This window comes from Eptatretus burgeri, chromosome 15 (assembly GCF_056783735.1).
Source record: "Eptatretus burgeri isolate ZD-2024b chromosome 15, Ebu_testis_v1, whole genome shotgun sequence".
Lineage (NCBI taxonomy): Eukaryota > Metazoa > Chordata > Myxini > Myxiniformes > Myxinidae > Eptatretus > Eptatretus burgeri.
The window spans coordinates 329932-346095 of record NC_140975.1 but is presented as its reverse complement, the minus strand read 5'-3'; the positions used below and the strand labels follow the sequence as shown (position 1 = coordinate 346095).

The 16164-nt window shown below is 41.4% G+C and overlaps 1 protein-coding gene across 1 annotated transcript in view; it reads left to right on the top strand.

The window, feature by feature from the left end:
- Positions 1-16164, top strand: part of LOC147011281 (uncharacterized) — a 62327-nt gene that overhangs the window by 9472 nt on the left and 36691 nt on the right. The window contains exons 2-3 of the mRNA XM_085855960.1: positions 6921-7104; positions 12303-12401. Coding sequence (XP_085712086.1) covers positions 6921-7104; positions 12303-12401 — 283 coding nt within the window. The remainder of the gene's footprint in view (positions 1-6920; positions 7105-12302; positions 12402-16164) is intronic.

Genomic DNA, 16164 nt, shown 5'->3' with positions numbered 1-16164 from the left:
AGGACGGTGGTCTTGAAGGCACTCCACAACTTTTGAGGATCCGCCAAAGTACCCAGACCCCCCCCCCAAATCTCCACTCAGCCTGTTCGCAAACGTCACGGTGAGATCATTGAATGCGTCCCTCATGGTGAGATCACTCAACTCAGTTGCAGCATATACAGAGACCAGGGAAATGACACCCAAGAAGTGACAACTCTGTAGTCTCATAATACGCTCGTTGACCAGTGTTACCTCAATTATCATTGGAGTCAGCTTATTGGACACAGCTACAGAAACTCATTGGACATCCTAACCATCAGAGTGACCAGACCAATAGTAAGTGTAACCACCCGCCATGATATCGCCACAATCTGGTCTCCGAACCTCAGAGAGTGCTGCAATACCGAAGTCCAAACGCTTGAGCTCAGATGACAACAGAGACAGTTGATCATCCTCTCTTTGGGATAGGATATTCCAGGCACCCACCCGAAGGTTAACCCAAGGATATCGCTCTCTCGTCGACGACTCCTCAGCACCACCCCGACACACACTACCGCCATCTGACCCGGAAAGGTTACGCTGTGGTTTCCCTCCTATCATCAAAGATTGGGGGTCCTGTAGGCTTTGCCCCAATCCCATCATCCGGTGAGCTGCCCTGCGAAGAGCAGTTGCACAGGAGGTACTCCCACGGAGTGGGTTTTCAGATTTAAAGAATGCTTTTATAATGTTTTGTGGAATGAAGGGTTTTACGGTGGCCAGAGTGCAAATCCTGCCATGAACCTCCTAATAAATAGTAACCCAACTCCAAGAGGAAGTCCGTAGACACAGTTGGACACTAGATATGGATGGCGGTTGGCTCACAAGGAGCTCCTCTGTCCTTTGACAGGTTTTGTTCCTCATCCTGCTGGGTGTCTATATCATACACCCTCCTCACCAAGAAATTAGGTGGGGGAGACAGTTTCGTCACTGACAACCTGACCATTAGTCGCCGACAACCCGACTATTTCCACATGATTAGTGAAGCCAGCGGATGCTAAACGAGGAGTCCGCTGAAAGTCTGGAGAATAAACCATTAAGGAACCGTAGGTTTACTGTCCCAATGCTGTGTGCTTCGCTGTTTGAAGATCCACACCAAGAAATGTCCACGTCTTCCTTTTTCAAGGAAATTGCCACAGGTTACGGGAAAGTACTGGAAGTTGATTGGTTGTTACTTCCTGCTAAACTTTGCCCATTGATGAGAACAGACCATCCAGGGTGTTGTTTGTTGGGCATGTAGATCTGTTTTTGCTAGAAAGTGGTGAACTGATGTTAAATTAATTCAGACTGAGCAGCTTACTCAAGGTGAAAAATTGTGCATGCAATTAGGAATGATAAAAATTAGAAGACACTACCCTCTTCACTCCAGGCATATTAGCTTGCTTCCAATTATAAGCAATGTCATGGAATCTTTCATTGCAGTTGACATCATATCCTTCCTTCTCTCCAATGGCCTGATCTCAGATCATAAGTTTGGTTTCAGACGCGGTCATTCTCCCTTGGACATGTTGCTTCCACTCTCCCAACAATGGATGAAAGCTCTCACTCCGGGACATGAGATCAGGGCCATCTGTCTGGACATATCTCAAGCACTCGATACAGTGTGGTATCCTGCCTTACTCTCCAAACTCTCTACTTATGACACCCAAGGACACCTTCCCTTATGACTCACTGACTTCCTCCACTCGCATTTTCAGCATGTAGCTCTTAATGGGATCCTCTCATCTCCATTTGAAGGTTGGAGGTGCGCTGAGGCAGTGTTTCTGGCCCAGTCATGCTCCTCATCTTCATCAATGATCTTTCTGATTCCCTGGAAAATCCTATCACTTTGCTGATGATTCCACCCTCTGCTGTGTCATTTCATATCCTTCAGACAGGCAGGCAGCAGCCTCTTCCTCTCTGCAGACCTTGATAGAATCGGTAGCTGGTCCAACACTTCGAATATGTCTTTCAACCCCAACAAATCACAAACTCACCCTGTCTCTCCGATAGGACCCTCTGGTAAACCCTCCCATCTACTTTCTGAACAAAGCATTTGAAGAGATTAAGTTACTCAAACTTTTGTGTCTCACCCTCAACCATGACCTTTCTTTGGCAGACCATATTTCCAAGATGACCTCCAAAGCCAGCTGCCGACTGGGCATCCTTCATCATGCAGTCTTTCCTTGGCTAGTCTGAACTATTGGCAACCTACAATGCCTTCATTTGTGGCTTGATGGAGTACTGCTCTCCCCTTTAGACTGGTGCCCCTCTCTCACACCTTTCCCTTTTTGATGCTGTGGAATGCAAGGCCCTCAAAATCATTGGGATCTCCCACTGTGATGCCGAGTGTCTCGTCCTGTTACTTTCACTTCACAGGCAGGTTGGTGGCCTCTCTGTATTCAATTGCCTCCTTGTTGGTTTGGCACCCTCTCCTTTGTCTTGACTCTGTCCCTCCCATATTTCTGCAGGGCACACACAGTAACCCTCTTCTTGTTAAACTCCCAAAGTCCTGGCTCATTGCTCATGTCCACTCATTTGTTCCTTTTTTTCCCAGACTGAACCAACTTTGCCAGAGTGTTCAGTCTCATTCTTCTCTACAGGGCTTCAAGACAGCTGTTCACCACTACCCCCCATCCATACTCATGATGTCCTCTACCCCAAATAACCCCATTCCCAAGCGCTTCCTTTTTCCACGTTATTGTTTTTTTTTTCCTTCTCACTCACCTCTTTTCGTTTGTTAGTTGTCTGTTGGTTTGTTCCTTTTCTGTTTCATCCCCACTTTCCCCAACCTCTTTTTGTTGTGCACAGCTTCTTTGCTCCCATGTGTCCTTCTCCCCATTCCTTTGATTCCACTCTTACTTCTACTCTGCTGTTGGTGTTTCCCCCTTTCCATTTTGTTACATTCCATTCTGCTCTTCCTCTTCCATGAGACCCAATAATGTATACAAAATAAATTCAAATACAAAATAAACAAAGGAATGAACAAAGAAAACACTTCAACCTGAAAATGAAGGGTTGGGTTAGGAAGGATTAATGCAAGCATTGAAGATTGTAAGTAAAGATTGTGGGGCGACATGAGATGGTGGTGTACTGCTTTCCTGAAACCGCAGAGGGAAGAGTGGGATAGAACAGCCACTGCAGGCTGCTTCCACATAGGGGAGAAGTGAGGAACAAAGGATTTGAGGTGTGCAGTGAACCTGGATTATAGGAGTTTAACCAAGAGGGGGTTCCTAGAAAAAAAACACATGCATCCTAGAGTTGCTGGGGGGGGGGGGTTCGGAGGACCGAGAGAAGATGGAGCTAGACCAGAGGAGAGGAGGTTAAAAAAAAACAAAAAAGAAACAGAGGCCACCAAAGTGCCTGTGATCTCAGAGCAATGGTCCTTGAACTTTGGCTTCATAATGAGAGATTCCATTGCTGTTGAGAGCCCAGCATTCCACAGAATCTAGGAGAAAATATGATGCTGGGTCTTCAGCATGTCGGGTTGAGCAGTACTTCATTGAGCTCTAGACAAAGGCCTTTGAAGACTGTGAGTCGCTCTGATTTTTCCACTGAAAGACTTGGATCAATGGAGGATGTGCCGTCTAGACTGGGCACCCTCATTCGGCTGGTGACCACTTTATGTGGTCAGTTCAGGAAAGGTCATGACGATTAGTAAGATTTATAAGTTCAAGAGAATTAACCTCTTCCTGGAGCTGAGGATTGAAATATACAGGTGGGTTCATTTCACGATTCTTCTGCAGTGACAGGGTGAGGTTTTCCAGGATTTAAGGACATGTTCCTTTTCAGACAATAATCTAATCAATTCCAGATCAACAGAGGGAGACGTAACTGCTGTTGTAGTTGCCCAGTAGAGAGATGGCATACTGTACAACACAATGTTCTGTTGTCTGCAAAAAGTAAGACAGGGTTTTCCAGAGCATCAGAGAGGCTGATTATGTAGATAAAGAACAGGACTGGACCCAAAACACTGCCTTATAGAATTCCATTCTCAAGTGTAAGAGGAGCTGGAGGGTTCCAATGATAGCAACACGTTGACTGCCTAAGTGGAGGAAGTCAGAAATATAGAAATTACGGTACCCTTAAATACCACAAAGAGAGCACTTGGCAAGTAAAGCAGGTTGCCAGAGATGTATGTCCAGGGAAACGGTTCTGACCTCTGTACTAACCAAACTGAATTTTTCTACACATTGTTACGAGCTTGAGGGTACATGGTTAATTAATTTTTTTCAATGTCGGCTTCATGTTGGCAGCACACCACAACCTCAATCCTTACACACCACCACCGAACCCAAACCTGAATCTAAACCCTCAATTCCTCCCCGTGATCGATTTTATAATCTCCATTGGCTATCACTCACTCTTTCTCCAAAACGAAACCCTTTTACTAATGATCCATTGTATATATCTCTCTCATTCTCTCTCTCATTCTCTCTCTCATTCTCTCTCTCATTCTCTCTCTCATTCTCTCTCTCATTCTCTCTCTCTCTCTCTCTCTCTCTCTCTCTCTCTCTCTCTCTCTCTCTCTCTCTCTCTCTCTCTCTCTCTCTCTCTCTCTCTCTCTCTCTCTCTCTCTCTCTCTCTCTCTCTCTCTCTCTCTCTCTCTCTCTCTCTCTCTCTCTCTCTCTCTCTCTCTCTCTCTCTCTCTCTCTCTCTCTCTCTCTCTCTCTCTCTCTCTCTCTCTCTCTCTCTCTCTCTCTCTCTCTCTCTCTTTTATTCATGCCCTTGCTTGTTGCATCCATATGTTTTCACAAAGCCTCAGTTTCCATGCCATCAGTTCTACCCTTTGTGAACTCGCTCTTACATTCCGGATTTTAGATACAAAAAAAAGTGTAAAATCTAAGAATGTTTCTTCATTTTAAAATAGTTAACTTTTTTTTAAAAGCGTGTAAAATGTAAGAATGTATTCATTTTATAATGGTTAACATGTTTTTTAAAGTGTGAAAAATGTAAGAATATATTCATTTTATAATGGTTAACAATGTTTTTTTTAAGTTTGAAAAATATAAGAATGTTTATCCATTTTATAATGGTTAACATGTTTTTTTTAAAGTGTGAAAAATGCAAGGATGTTTGTTCATTTTATAATGGTTAACATGTTTTTTTAAAGTGTGAAAAATGTAACAATATATTCATTTTATAATGGTTAACAATGTTTTTTTTAAGTTTGAAAAATATAAGAATGTTTATCCATTTTATAATGGTTAACATGTTTTTTTTTTAAGTGTGAAAAATGCAAGAATGTTTGTTCATTTTATAATGGTTAACATGTTTTTTTAAGTGTGAAAATTGCAAGAATGATGGTTCATTTTATAATGGTTAACATGTTTTTTTAAGTGTGTAAAATGTAAGAATGTTTATTCATTTTCTAATGGTTAACTTTTTTTAAAGTGTGTAAAATGTAAGAATATATTCATTTTACAATGGTTAACATGTTTGTTTTTTTTCAGTGTGAAAAATGTAAGAATGTTTGTTCATTTTATAATGGTTAACATGTTCAACATGTTCTTTTTTTCAGTGTGAAAAATGTAAGAATGTTAGTTCATTTTATAATGGTTAACATGTTTATTTAAATGTGTAAAATGTAAGAATGTTTATTCATTTTATAATGATTAACATGTTTTTTTTATGTGTGTAAAATGTAACAATGTTTATTCATTTTATAATGGTTAACATGTGTTTTTTTAAGTGTGAAAAATGTGAGAATGGTTAACAATGTTTTTTTAAAGTGTGTAAAATGTAAGAATGTTTGTTCATTTTATAATGTTTATTATATTATATTATTTTTCATGGAGCCTTGTGTATTTGTATGGTGTGAAGGGCGATGAGGGAGGCGGAGAGGCTAATAGTGAGAGTTCATGTGGCTTTAAATAACATCAAGAGGGCTAGATTGAGAGGTGTTGCAAAGGAGATAGGAAGACCAGATGGTGTTTTCCTACCTCTTGGAGATCCCAGAGACTTGTGTTGAACTGCTGGTGGAACGTAACGTAACTCTGGAAAGAGGACATTCAAATCAAAACAATTTCTCAAGGCTGTCCTAATGCTTCATTAGATGAAAGCACTTTGCAAATCCATTTAGTGAAAAAAGTTAAATTTTCTAGAGCGAGTTATTCTGTCATCAGTTTGAATGCACAGCCCAGTGGCTATGAGTGAGTTCAACTGGAGACCAATCTGAGGCTCTTGGAAGAGTGAACCCTCCTCAGGAAGAACATAATAGTCACAGAGTGTGGCAGTGTGAAGACATGTGGATGCAACAAGCAAGGGAATGGATAAACAGAAAGAAAAGAGAAGAGAGAGTCCAGAGTGAGTTCACTGGAGACCAAACTATTGATTCTGCTCAAGACTTTGGAACCTTGAGTTAGGTTGAACCTTTTTCATTCTGAGCCTCCTCATTTCCCTTTGTCCTGCCCAGAAACCCATGCTCAAAACAAACCAAGAAACTTTCACTTTTGAGGAGAATAGCTGTTTGTATCCAAAAACCAACTCTTTTCTCACTTTGTGTGTGTGCATATGTTTGTGTTGAGGTTTAAAGCTTTAAGGTCTGAAGAATTCGCCTGGCCTTGGACAGAGTGCATTTCAATTGTGTATAAGTTAATTCCAAGTTTATCTTTTGTTGAACCGAGACATCTTTACCGTTCCCTGTCTGCTTTATTTCCGAATGAATTGTCAACGTGATCATCTTCACAGGATTTATCAGCCTTTTGACGATATCACATTTAATCATTATACAGTAATTAAAATTTCTGCTTGATCATTCTTACAATGAGCTGCTCTTTAAGAACCTGTTTCTGTCAATATTTATCTTATAGCAATTGCTTGAATTGAAAGTTTTTGTTATATTTCAACTGAAGCCACAAGTTCACTGGTAAATCCTCATAAGTACCTGCATCTTCGATAACATACCTTTGTTGTTTTCCTCACAGTTTCCCAAGCCGCCGAACCAGCACACCCTGACTCTCGAACCTCACAACTCGATCTTCCCACTTCAGATCACGTTGTGGAACACTTCCCTAGTGGAGACAGAAGGCAGTCACCATACGTGAACAACGGAGTCAGTTGGGATAATTCGTTCATCTCACTTTCAGCAAAGCAAGAACCGCTTGCCGAGTATGCACATCTATCTAATCACGTTCTAGTACGAATGTCTCTCGCCTCTGTTGGATAGTCCAGGTATCAAATGGATCTTTCTTGTTCTGTTCGTTTTGTGAATGTTACGTTTAGTCCATTGGTCCCCAACCTGCGGCCCGCGGAGCCCTATACTGCGGCCCGCGAGGACTTTCCAATCAAAACACATTTCCATGTTGCAATTTTAAAGGGGTTTAGACAATGCCACTGCCGGCCACCTGATCAAGCATGCCCAGAAGTTGTTTTCCATGTTTGGCAGCACATACTTGTGCGAGCAGTTCTTCAGCAAGCTGAAGTACTCCAACAAGAACCGAAACGCCTTGTCCGACATGCACCTGGAAGACACTCTTTGTGTTGCTTCCTCCCATCTGGTGCCTGACATCAACTCGATCCTGGGAGAGCAGAAGCAGTATCAACTTTCTCATTGACTGAAAAAAATTCATCGTTTCTCATTGACTCTGAAAATGTTTCTCAGTATCAAGTTTCTCAATAAAATGCATCAATTTTTTTCTGGCTCCCAACATCCTTGGGAGGAGTGAATGTGACTCGTGGGATCAAAAGGTTGGGGACCACTGGTTTAGTCGATAAAGGAACCATGCTTTGTTGAAATGACCTCAGGCGCTGTGAAAACCACAACAGAATGTCATACATCAGCAAAATGGTTGAACTGCAGCACAACCACTTTAATTCAAGGATTCATGCTCAATCCATCATGGTTATTAAGGGGACTCATGAAAACCGCAAGTATAACATATAGGTGGTAATGTGAACATGTTTTAAGGCTATCGGCCCAACAAGCCTGCACTGCAACAACACCAGTATCCATCACCCATTGACACCTAAGCTACCTTCAAATCCTGCCATTGTCCCCATACCGTTATTTCTCCAAGGCAACTTCCACAGATATTACTTTGGTTTCTGCCCCCAAAAACTTGCTATTTATGTACCTCCACCATTAGAAAGACCACAAGATACTCGACAAGCCACTACATCACCTGATTATTATGTGATCATTGGCAACTCAAGGGTGGGCCATCATGATGTTTGTTTCTTCCCATCCACGACCAAACTCTGGAACTCTTTACCTTCTCATCTCTATCCATTTATGACCTTCCCCTTTTCAAAAAGCAGATTTTTTTTGACTTCCTCAAAAATTATAAGACTATTCTCTCTTTCTTCACTTTTCTGTCTTTGCAGTTCTTTTAGTTAAAGCCTAGCCTCGATGACGACTCATAGTCCATAGCTGTAGCCTTAACACAAAAAAAACAAAATAAAAAAAATCTCAGCACCTATCTAATTTCCATTTTAACTTATCCACCCCTTCCACTGTCACTACCTTTCAGGGAAGGTCATTGCATTAACCACTCTCTGACTGAAAACCCCCCGCCTTACTACCGTCCGAGTTCTCCTCTTCTTTATTCTAAGACTGTGGGCTACTGATCCTATCACTGTCCATTCTGCTGAAAAAAACTTCTCCACTTATGTTGTCTATACCTTCATTATCTTAAACATCTCCAAGAGATCCCCTCGTAACCACCCCCCTTTCTCATGTACAAAGTCCTGTCTAGTTCAGCTGCTCTTCATCGCTTAGTCTAGCTTGGCCCAGAATCAATGTAGTAACTCTACACTGAACCCTCATTGTGGTAGCTACGTATGTCCTTCTTTAGATGTGGTGACCAAAACTGCACAAAATATTCTAGCCTAGCTGAAGTACCCGGCATTGCCTGGGGAAATTCAATGAAATAATCTGATAATTAAATTTGTGTTGTTGATAACAAATCACTACAACCTCAACATACGATCTTCACAAAGCATATTACTCGATCGCTCCCAGGAAAACCCCAGGCAGTGTATAAGCAACACACTCACTCGAGGCCTGAACATGGAGTTGTTATAATAAACTTGTGTAAAGCAATCTTTTTAATAACAGGCACACATATAAACTCTATATTCATTAAATTTGTGTTATTGACAGCAAATCACTACCACCTCAACATGTGATCTTCACAAAACATATCACTCGATCGCTCCCAAGAAAAAAGATGCAGGTGGTGTTTCAATAAGCACAAGACCCGATTGAGGCCTGAAGGCCAATTATCTGGTTTTATGGGGAGTCAATTTTTTTTTGGTCCAAGCATAGTCCTCGACCTTCTTCTGGATGAAAGAGGCAATGTGAAGTTTGGTTGCTCTGGTTCCTGCAGGGTCTGAATGCATAAACAAACAAACAAACTTTCTTCTGTATGTATTAGACAGTAGAGTACCCACCCTTTGTGGGGGGTCGAGTTTGCACTTTACTTGCTGAAAAAAGTATAGTCTGTGTTTTGCAAGAAGACTAGATGTTTGTGTGGTGTGCGCTTAAAAGGTTATCGATGGTCTAAAGGGTACATTCCAATAGCAATGTAGTTTTGTGTTTGAAGGAGTCAAAAGGGTCTCATCTCTCAAGCATGCAAAAAGTGTCTTAAAGGTCTACGTGATCAAAAGCTCTAAATGGTCAAGGGTCCAAGCTGTCTAATCTGTCTGAAGGTTGTAAGGGGTCTAAATGGTGTTAAGGTTTAAGGGGTCTTAATGTCTCAAGGTTGTACGAGTCTAAAGAGTTTGAAAGGCAAAAGGGTGAAGGGATCTAAAGGTGTCAAAGTGTCAAAAGGGTCTTAAAGGTAAAAGGGGTCTTCAAGGATCTTGAAGGTCTTATAAGTCTTTCAGGTCTTAAGGGATGTTAGGGGTTTTTGAGGTCTTAAAGAGTTTTAGGGGTCTTCAGGGCCTTAAGGGTCTTTGAGGTTTTAACGGTATTATGGGTCTTTGAGGTCTAAAGGGTCTTCAAGGTCTTAAATGGTGTTAAGTGTCTTAAAGGATCTTATTGGTCTTCAAAATATTAAGGGTCTTAAATGGTATTTGGGGTCTTTTGGGTGTGAGGGTCTTCAGGGTCTTAGAGGTCTTTAGTGGTCTTAAGAGTCTTGGGGCACTTCAAGGGTCTTCAAAGGTGTAAGGGGTCTCAACAGTCTGAAGGGTCAAAAGTTTAAAAGGTACATTCCAATATTACATAATTAATAGACGTACTTGTTGTCAGGGTGCAACTGGCATTCAAACAGTATGTAATTAATTGAAATAGTGACATACGCGTGTGTTCGGTGTCTCAGGGGTCTCACAGGTCTTCAAAGGCTGAGGTAGTGGATAAAAATACCCGTAGGACAATCGCCGGGTGGGACTTGGTCTGTGTGCCAAATTTGGTGGTTGTCGGCTTTGCGGTCTTTGCAAAAAACGCGAACAGACAGCCAGATGACAAATTTTATTTATTATACGAGGCCTCAATAAATTAATGTGCAGTGTTAAAACTACCCCTTTTGATTTATAACCCCCCCTCCTATTAATACAACCGAGAAACCCTATTTGCTTTACCTATAGCTGTCTGGCACTGTGCTGTCTGCTTACCCCATGTCAATTACCACCACAAATCCTTCTTCTGTGTGACACTCTCCAAGATTTCCCCTTGCATCATGTAATCTCAATTTTCATTATTCTTTACAACCCACACAACTTTACATTTCTTAATGTTAAACGACATCTTCCAATCTTCTACCCAATCGATGAAAATATCTAAACTTTCATGAATCTGGTCACCTGCCTTTCTGCGATCGAACTTACCTCCAAGTTCAGTATCATCTGCAAATTTGGAAATCCGGCTTTTTACCCCACTATCCAAATCATTTATGGAAATTATCTTCATAACAATCTGCTTGTCCATCTCTTCGTCCATCCATGTGTAACACTCGTTGCCCCTTGGATTATATAATTTCTACAAGCAGGGTCACCAAATCAAGATGGGGTTATTACAGTCACCAGAGGAGAGGGTATTGCATTTGGGTCCATTTGTCTGTTTGTTTGTTTGTTTGTCCACACAAAATGTGCTAATGTAGGCCACAAACGCCACCTCGTGGCAGCCAGCAGTACACGTTATCTTTTATCAACCGAGTACCTCTTTAATGAAATGGAAGACCAAGAAGGAACCCAAAGAAGTAAAGAGCAAAGATGGAGGTTGTACAATTAGAATTAGAAAAGTATGCACAATTACAATGTAAGTACATCTACAAAGTATGTATGGTCAAATTAGAATGGGAGTACATCAATAAAATATGTACTATAAAACCCACACGAAACAAGTCTGACAAGGATATGCAATCTTTGATTGCTCGTTATAGTTTACCCTTAAGTAAACCATCAAGAAGATTGATTTTTAAACCTGAGCAAAAATAACCTGAGAGTGCACCATGGAAATGATGGGCCAACTGGCCTAATTTATTTGGTTGAGGTCAGTTTCTTGATTTTCAGATGTCAAAACACACATGAACACAGAGCTTTTGGAGCTGGAGGGGAGGAGCTTTGTACCCATCACCTGAACCTGGGTTTACCCAGCACTTATGCAAAATTTGGTGTGAATTGACCCATCCGCACAGGTGGAAATCACAACTCGGCTCTCCACCCTCCTGGGTGGGGGACTTATTTGTGTCCGTGACCTGACCCAGTGAACCCAACCCTCAGCACATATACAAGATTTGGTCGAGATTGGCCAAACTGTTTTTACCTCTACCACCGAAGGTGGACGGAGGTTATGTTTTCACAAGTGTTTGTCTCTGTCTGTCGATCTGTTTGTCTGTCTGTGAGCATGATATTTCAAAAAGTTATGGACGGATTTGGATGAAACTGGGTGGACATGTTGGGTGTGTAACAATGACGAATGAATTCGATGTTTGTGAAGATCCGGATCTAGATCTGAGAGTTTAAAAAAAAAATTCTTAAGTGATTCTTCAGAATTGAGAGATGGGGCCAAAACGATGTATAGCACGATATTTCAAACAGGTATAGACGAATTCTGACGAAACTTGGTGGATGACTTGGGGAGGTGACAAGAATAAGCCGATTAGATTTTGGTTAAGGTCTTGATTCAGATCCAGCCAATCAGTGGGATACAAAAGGTAAACTGTTCAGCCTGGCACAGGAATGTGTTCTACCGAGTACATTCTAGTTTGGTATATCACCATCGGAATACCTTACTGTCATATCTATTGTTTTCCTTTCCACTATCCTGTGTTATTTAACCTCTGATGATTTTCTTGAATATCACTCTTTTCTTTCTGTTATAAAATCCACCAATTAACGAATATTGTTTGTCTTTCACCTCTGAAAAGCAATAATGAATACGAAGAACATTTCCTGACAATTGAGCATTCTGAAGACGAAGCAGGACAGACGTTGCAAGGAGGAGAAGACGATGAGGAAAACGCTGAGTAATTACAATTGAATGATTACAATGTATGATTTATAATGATGTTATCATACAAACATAGCAAAAAATACAAACATAATGCATTATAATTATTGCTACCAATAGTGTGCAGCTTATGGCTGCTGGTTGCATCATTTTCTGGGGGCACAGCTGTGCCACTGATGCAGTGCCCACTATTACCAGTACACAGGTACTGATTTTGTCGACCTCAGAAGGATGAGAGGCTGAGTCAATCCCACCTGGTGTAAAGCAACAGCCAAAAGTGGCTGAAACTCAAGATCCGAAGATCATAAGCCAACCACATTACCTGTTAAGCCAACACCAGGCTTATTTCATTACTACATCAGAATTATTATAATGTATGATTTCCAATAACGTTATCATGCAAACATTGAGAAAACAGAGTAATTACATTGGAATTATTATAATGTATGATTTATAAAACGTTATCATGCAAACAGTGAAAACACATTGTAATTTCATTAGAATTATTATATTGTATGATTTATAGAAACGTTATCATGCAAACATAGAGAAAACACATTGTAATCTCATTGGAATTATAAAATTGTATAAATAAAATAAAAACGTTATCATGCAAACATAGAGAAAACACATTGTAATCTCATTGGAATTATAAAATTGTATGATTTATAAAAACGTTATCATGCAAACAAAGAGAAAACACAGAGTAATTACATTAGAATTATTATAATGTATGATTTATAAAACGTTATCATGCAAACAGAGAAAGCACATTGTAATTTCATTGGAATTATTATGTTGTATGATTTATAGAAACATCATCATGCAAACATAGAGAAAACACATTGTAATCTCATTGGAATTATTATAATGTCTGATTTATAACACGTTATCATACAAACAGAGAAAACACATTGTAATTTCATTGGAATTATTATATTGTATGATTTATAACACGTTATCATGCAAACAGAGAAAGCACATTGTAATTTCATTGGAATTATTATAATGTATGATTTATAAAAACGTAATCATGCAAACATAGAGAAAACACATTGGAATCTCATTGGAATTATTATAATGTATGATTTATAAAATGTTATCATGCAAGCATAGAGAAAGCACATTGTAATTTCAATGGAATTATTATATTGTGTGATTTATAAAAACGTTATCATGCAAACATAGAGATAGCACAGACTAATTGCATGAGAATACACACACACACACACACACACACACACACACACACACACACACACACACACACACACACACACACACACACACACACACACACACACACACACAAACCAAAAACACATATACATACACACTTATAAATACTGGACATATATTCACATACACACTTGTAAACACATATACATACACACTTATAAATACTGGATATATATTCACATACACACTTGTAAACACATATACATACACACTTATAAATACTGGACATATATTCACATACACACTTGTAAACACACATACATACACACTTATAAATACTGGACATTATATTCACATACACACTTATAAATACTGGACATATATTCACATACACACTTATAAAAACTGGACATATATTCACATACACACTTATAAACACATATACATACACACTTATAAATACTGGACATATATTCACATACACACTTGTAAACACACATACATACACACTTATAAATACTGGACATATATTCACATGCACACTTGTAAACACACATACATACACACTAATAAATACTGGACATATATTCACATACACACTTATAAAAACTGGACATATATTCACATACACACTTGTAAACACATATACATACACACTTATAAATACTGGACATATATTCACATACACACTTGTAAACACACACATACACACTTATAAATACTGGACATATATTCACATACACACTTATAAACACATATACATACACACTTATAAATACTGGACATATTGTTGCGGATTCGCGCCCGCCGGCGTGCTGACGGCCACGTAACTCGAATCGCGGCACGTCGCCCACCGGACGGACAATCCAGTCGTGACCCTCTCGGACTAACGCCGGGAACCAGTCACGGGTGGACCTTTCGGTCGCACCGCAATCGAGGCAATCGGCCCCCGTGTGGGATAGGGTTGCTCGCCAAATTCGACCTACCTAAGTACCCACACGGAGGGTAGACCGGGCGATCGCACCTCGCCGCAGGTCGACTTCGGACACGGGCCACTTAAGCGACCCGTTCCGTACTATCGGGATAACCGAGCGGTGTTATTCGTCGACCTCGACGGTTCGATTAATTATCGGGTGTATTCAGCCCACTACCAACCCTTTACGTGAAGCAAGATGAGGATCCAATGAAAGAAATGACGAAGCGAAGCGGGAAACAGTTCAACACAAAGCACATTTATTTGCGATGAACGGAAAGCGCACATATACAATTCCACCAAAAGCACATAGAAAAGAAAAACACAATGCAATTTACACAAAAAGCAAATGCGACAATGCAGATCTAATACCGATTACGCGAGCCCACGGCAACACTTATACAATTTTACTTCACAGACGGCGCCGACAACACATACCCAAAACCAAGGAAAAGAATAGAGAACCCTCAAGGATGAGGCGGGCCTGAGGCCGAGACCGGGTCGGGCCTACCCGTCTGGTGATGAGACGCGGAGCGGCGATGGTGCCTCAACTCCGCGGGCCTCGCGGGCAGTGTCTGGTAGGGGGTGGGAAAGGGGCCCCCTTGGTCGCACTATCTCAGCGCGGGGGGAAACAGGAGGGGGTTGCTGATGCTCGGGGTATAGAGGATTTCCACTCTGCCTCGAGTCCCGCGACGAGCGTCTCCACCTCGAGCAGGTCGCGCCGTCGGCCTCCCTGGGGTGCAGCTCCCTGCACGACGCGAGCACCCCCTCGTCTGCCCTCGCCGCCTCTCCACAGCTCCGTCCCCTCCGCTCCGACTCCAACGCCAACGCACACGACGACGACCAGCTCCTTCGGGCTTCTTCTTCCCAACTCCACCGCCCGCGAAGTCTTAACTCTCTGTTCTGGTGTTTCTGACGAACACGGTCGCTTTTATCAGCCCCGTGGCTTCGCCTTTGACCCCCTCCCTTCGACCTTTCACCTCGCTCCCCATTGGCCCGAGAAAAAGTGGGCGTGAATGCTTTTTGATCCATAAATTTGCATATATCGATCGCCCTCCAACGCCCTGGAGGCGGGGCCAAATCGCCCCTCGCTCACCGATTGGACGGCAAAAAGTGGGCGTGTGTCGTTTTTGATCCGTTTTGAAGCACAAAATCCGTGATTTTGTACACGCTGTTCGGCGCGCGCCCTGCACGAGTCCAACACCGGTACCCACAAGCGGCGCAAGAATGGTGGCAATGCGACGGTTGCGAGGTGTGACGTGAAGGTCGTGGCGGTTGTGGTGAAGCGGCGTTGTGGTTGGTGGTTGATGTTGTGACTGGTGGTGGTAACAATGGCGGTTGGTCCAAAATAAAGATAGTAAAAGAAAAACGGCTATCCTGAAGAGTTGCAGCACGTATAAATGACATGTTTCCCACTAGACAACGGATTTGGGCCTAACTACACATGTACTTACCGAGATATCTCACCTAAGGGACCTGAATGGTGGTTTGCGAATTTGGTAACCACAACAATATATTCACATACACACTTGTAAACACACATACATACACACTTATAAATACTGGACATATATTCACATACACACTTATAAACACATATACATACACACTTATAAATACTGGACAT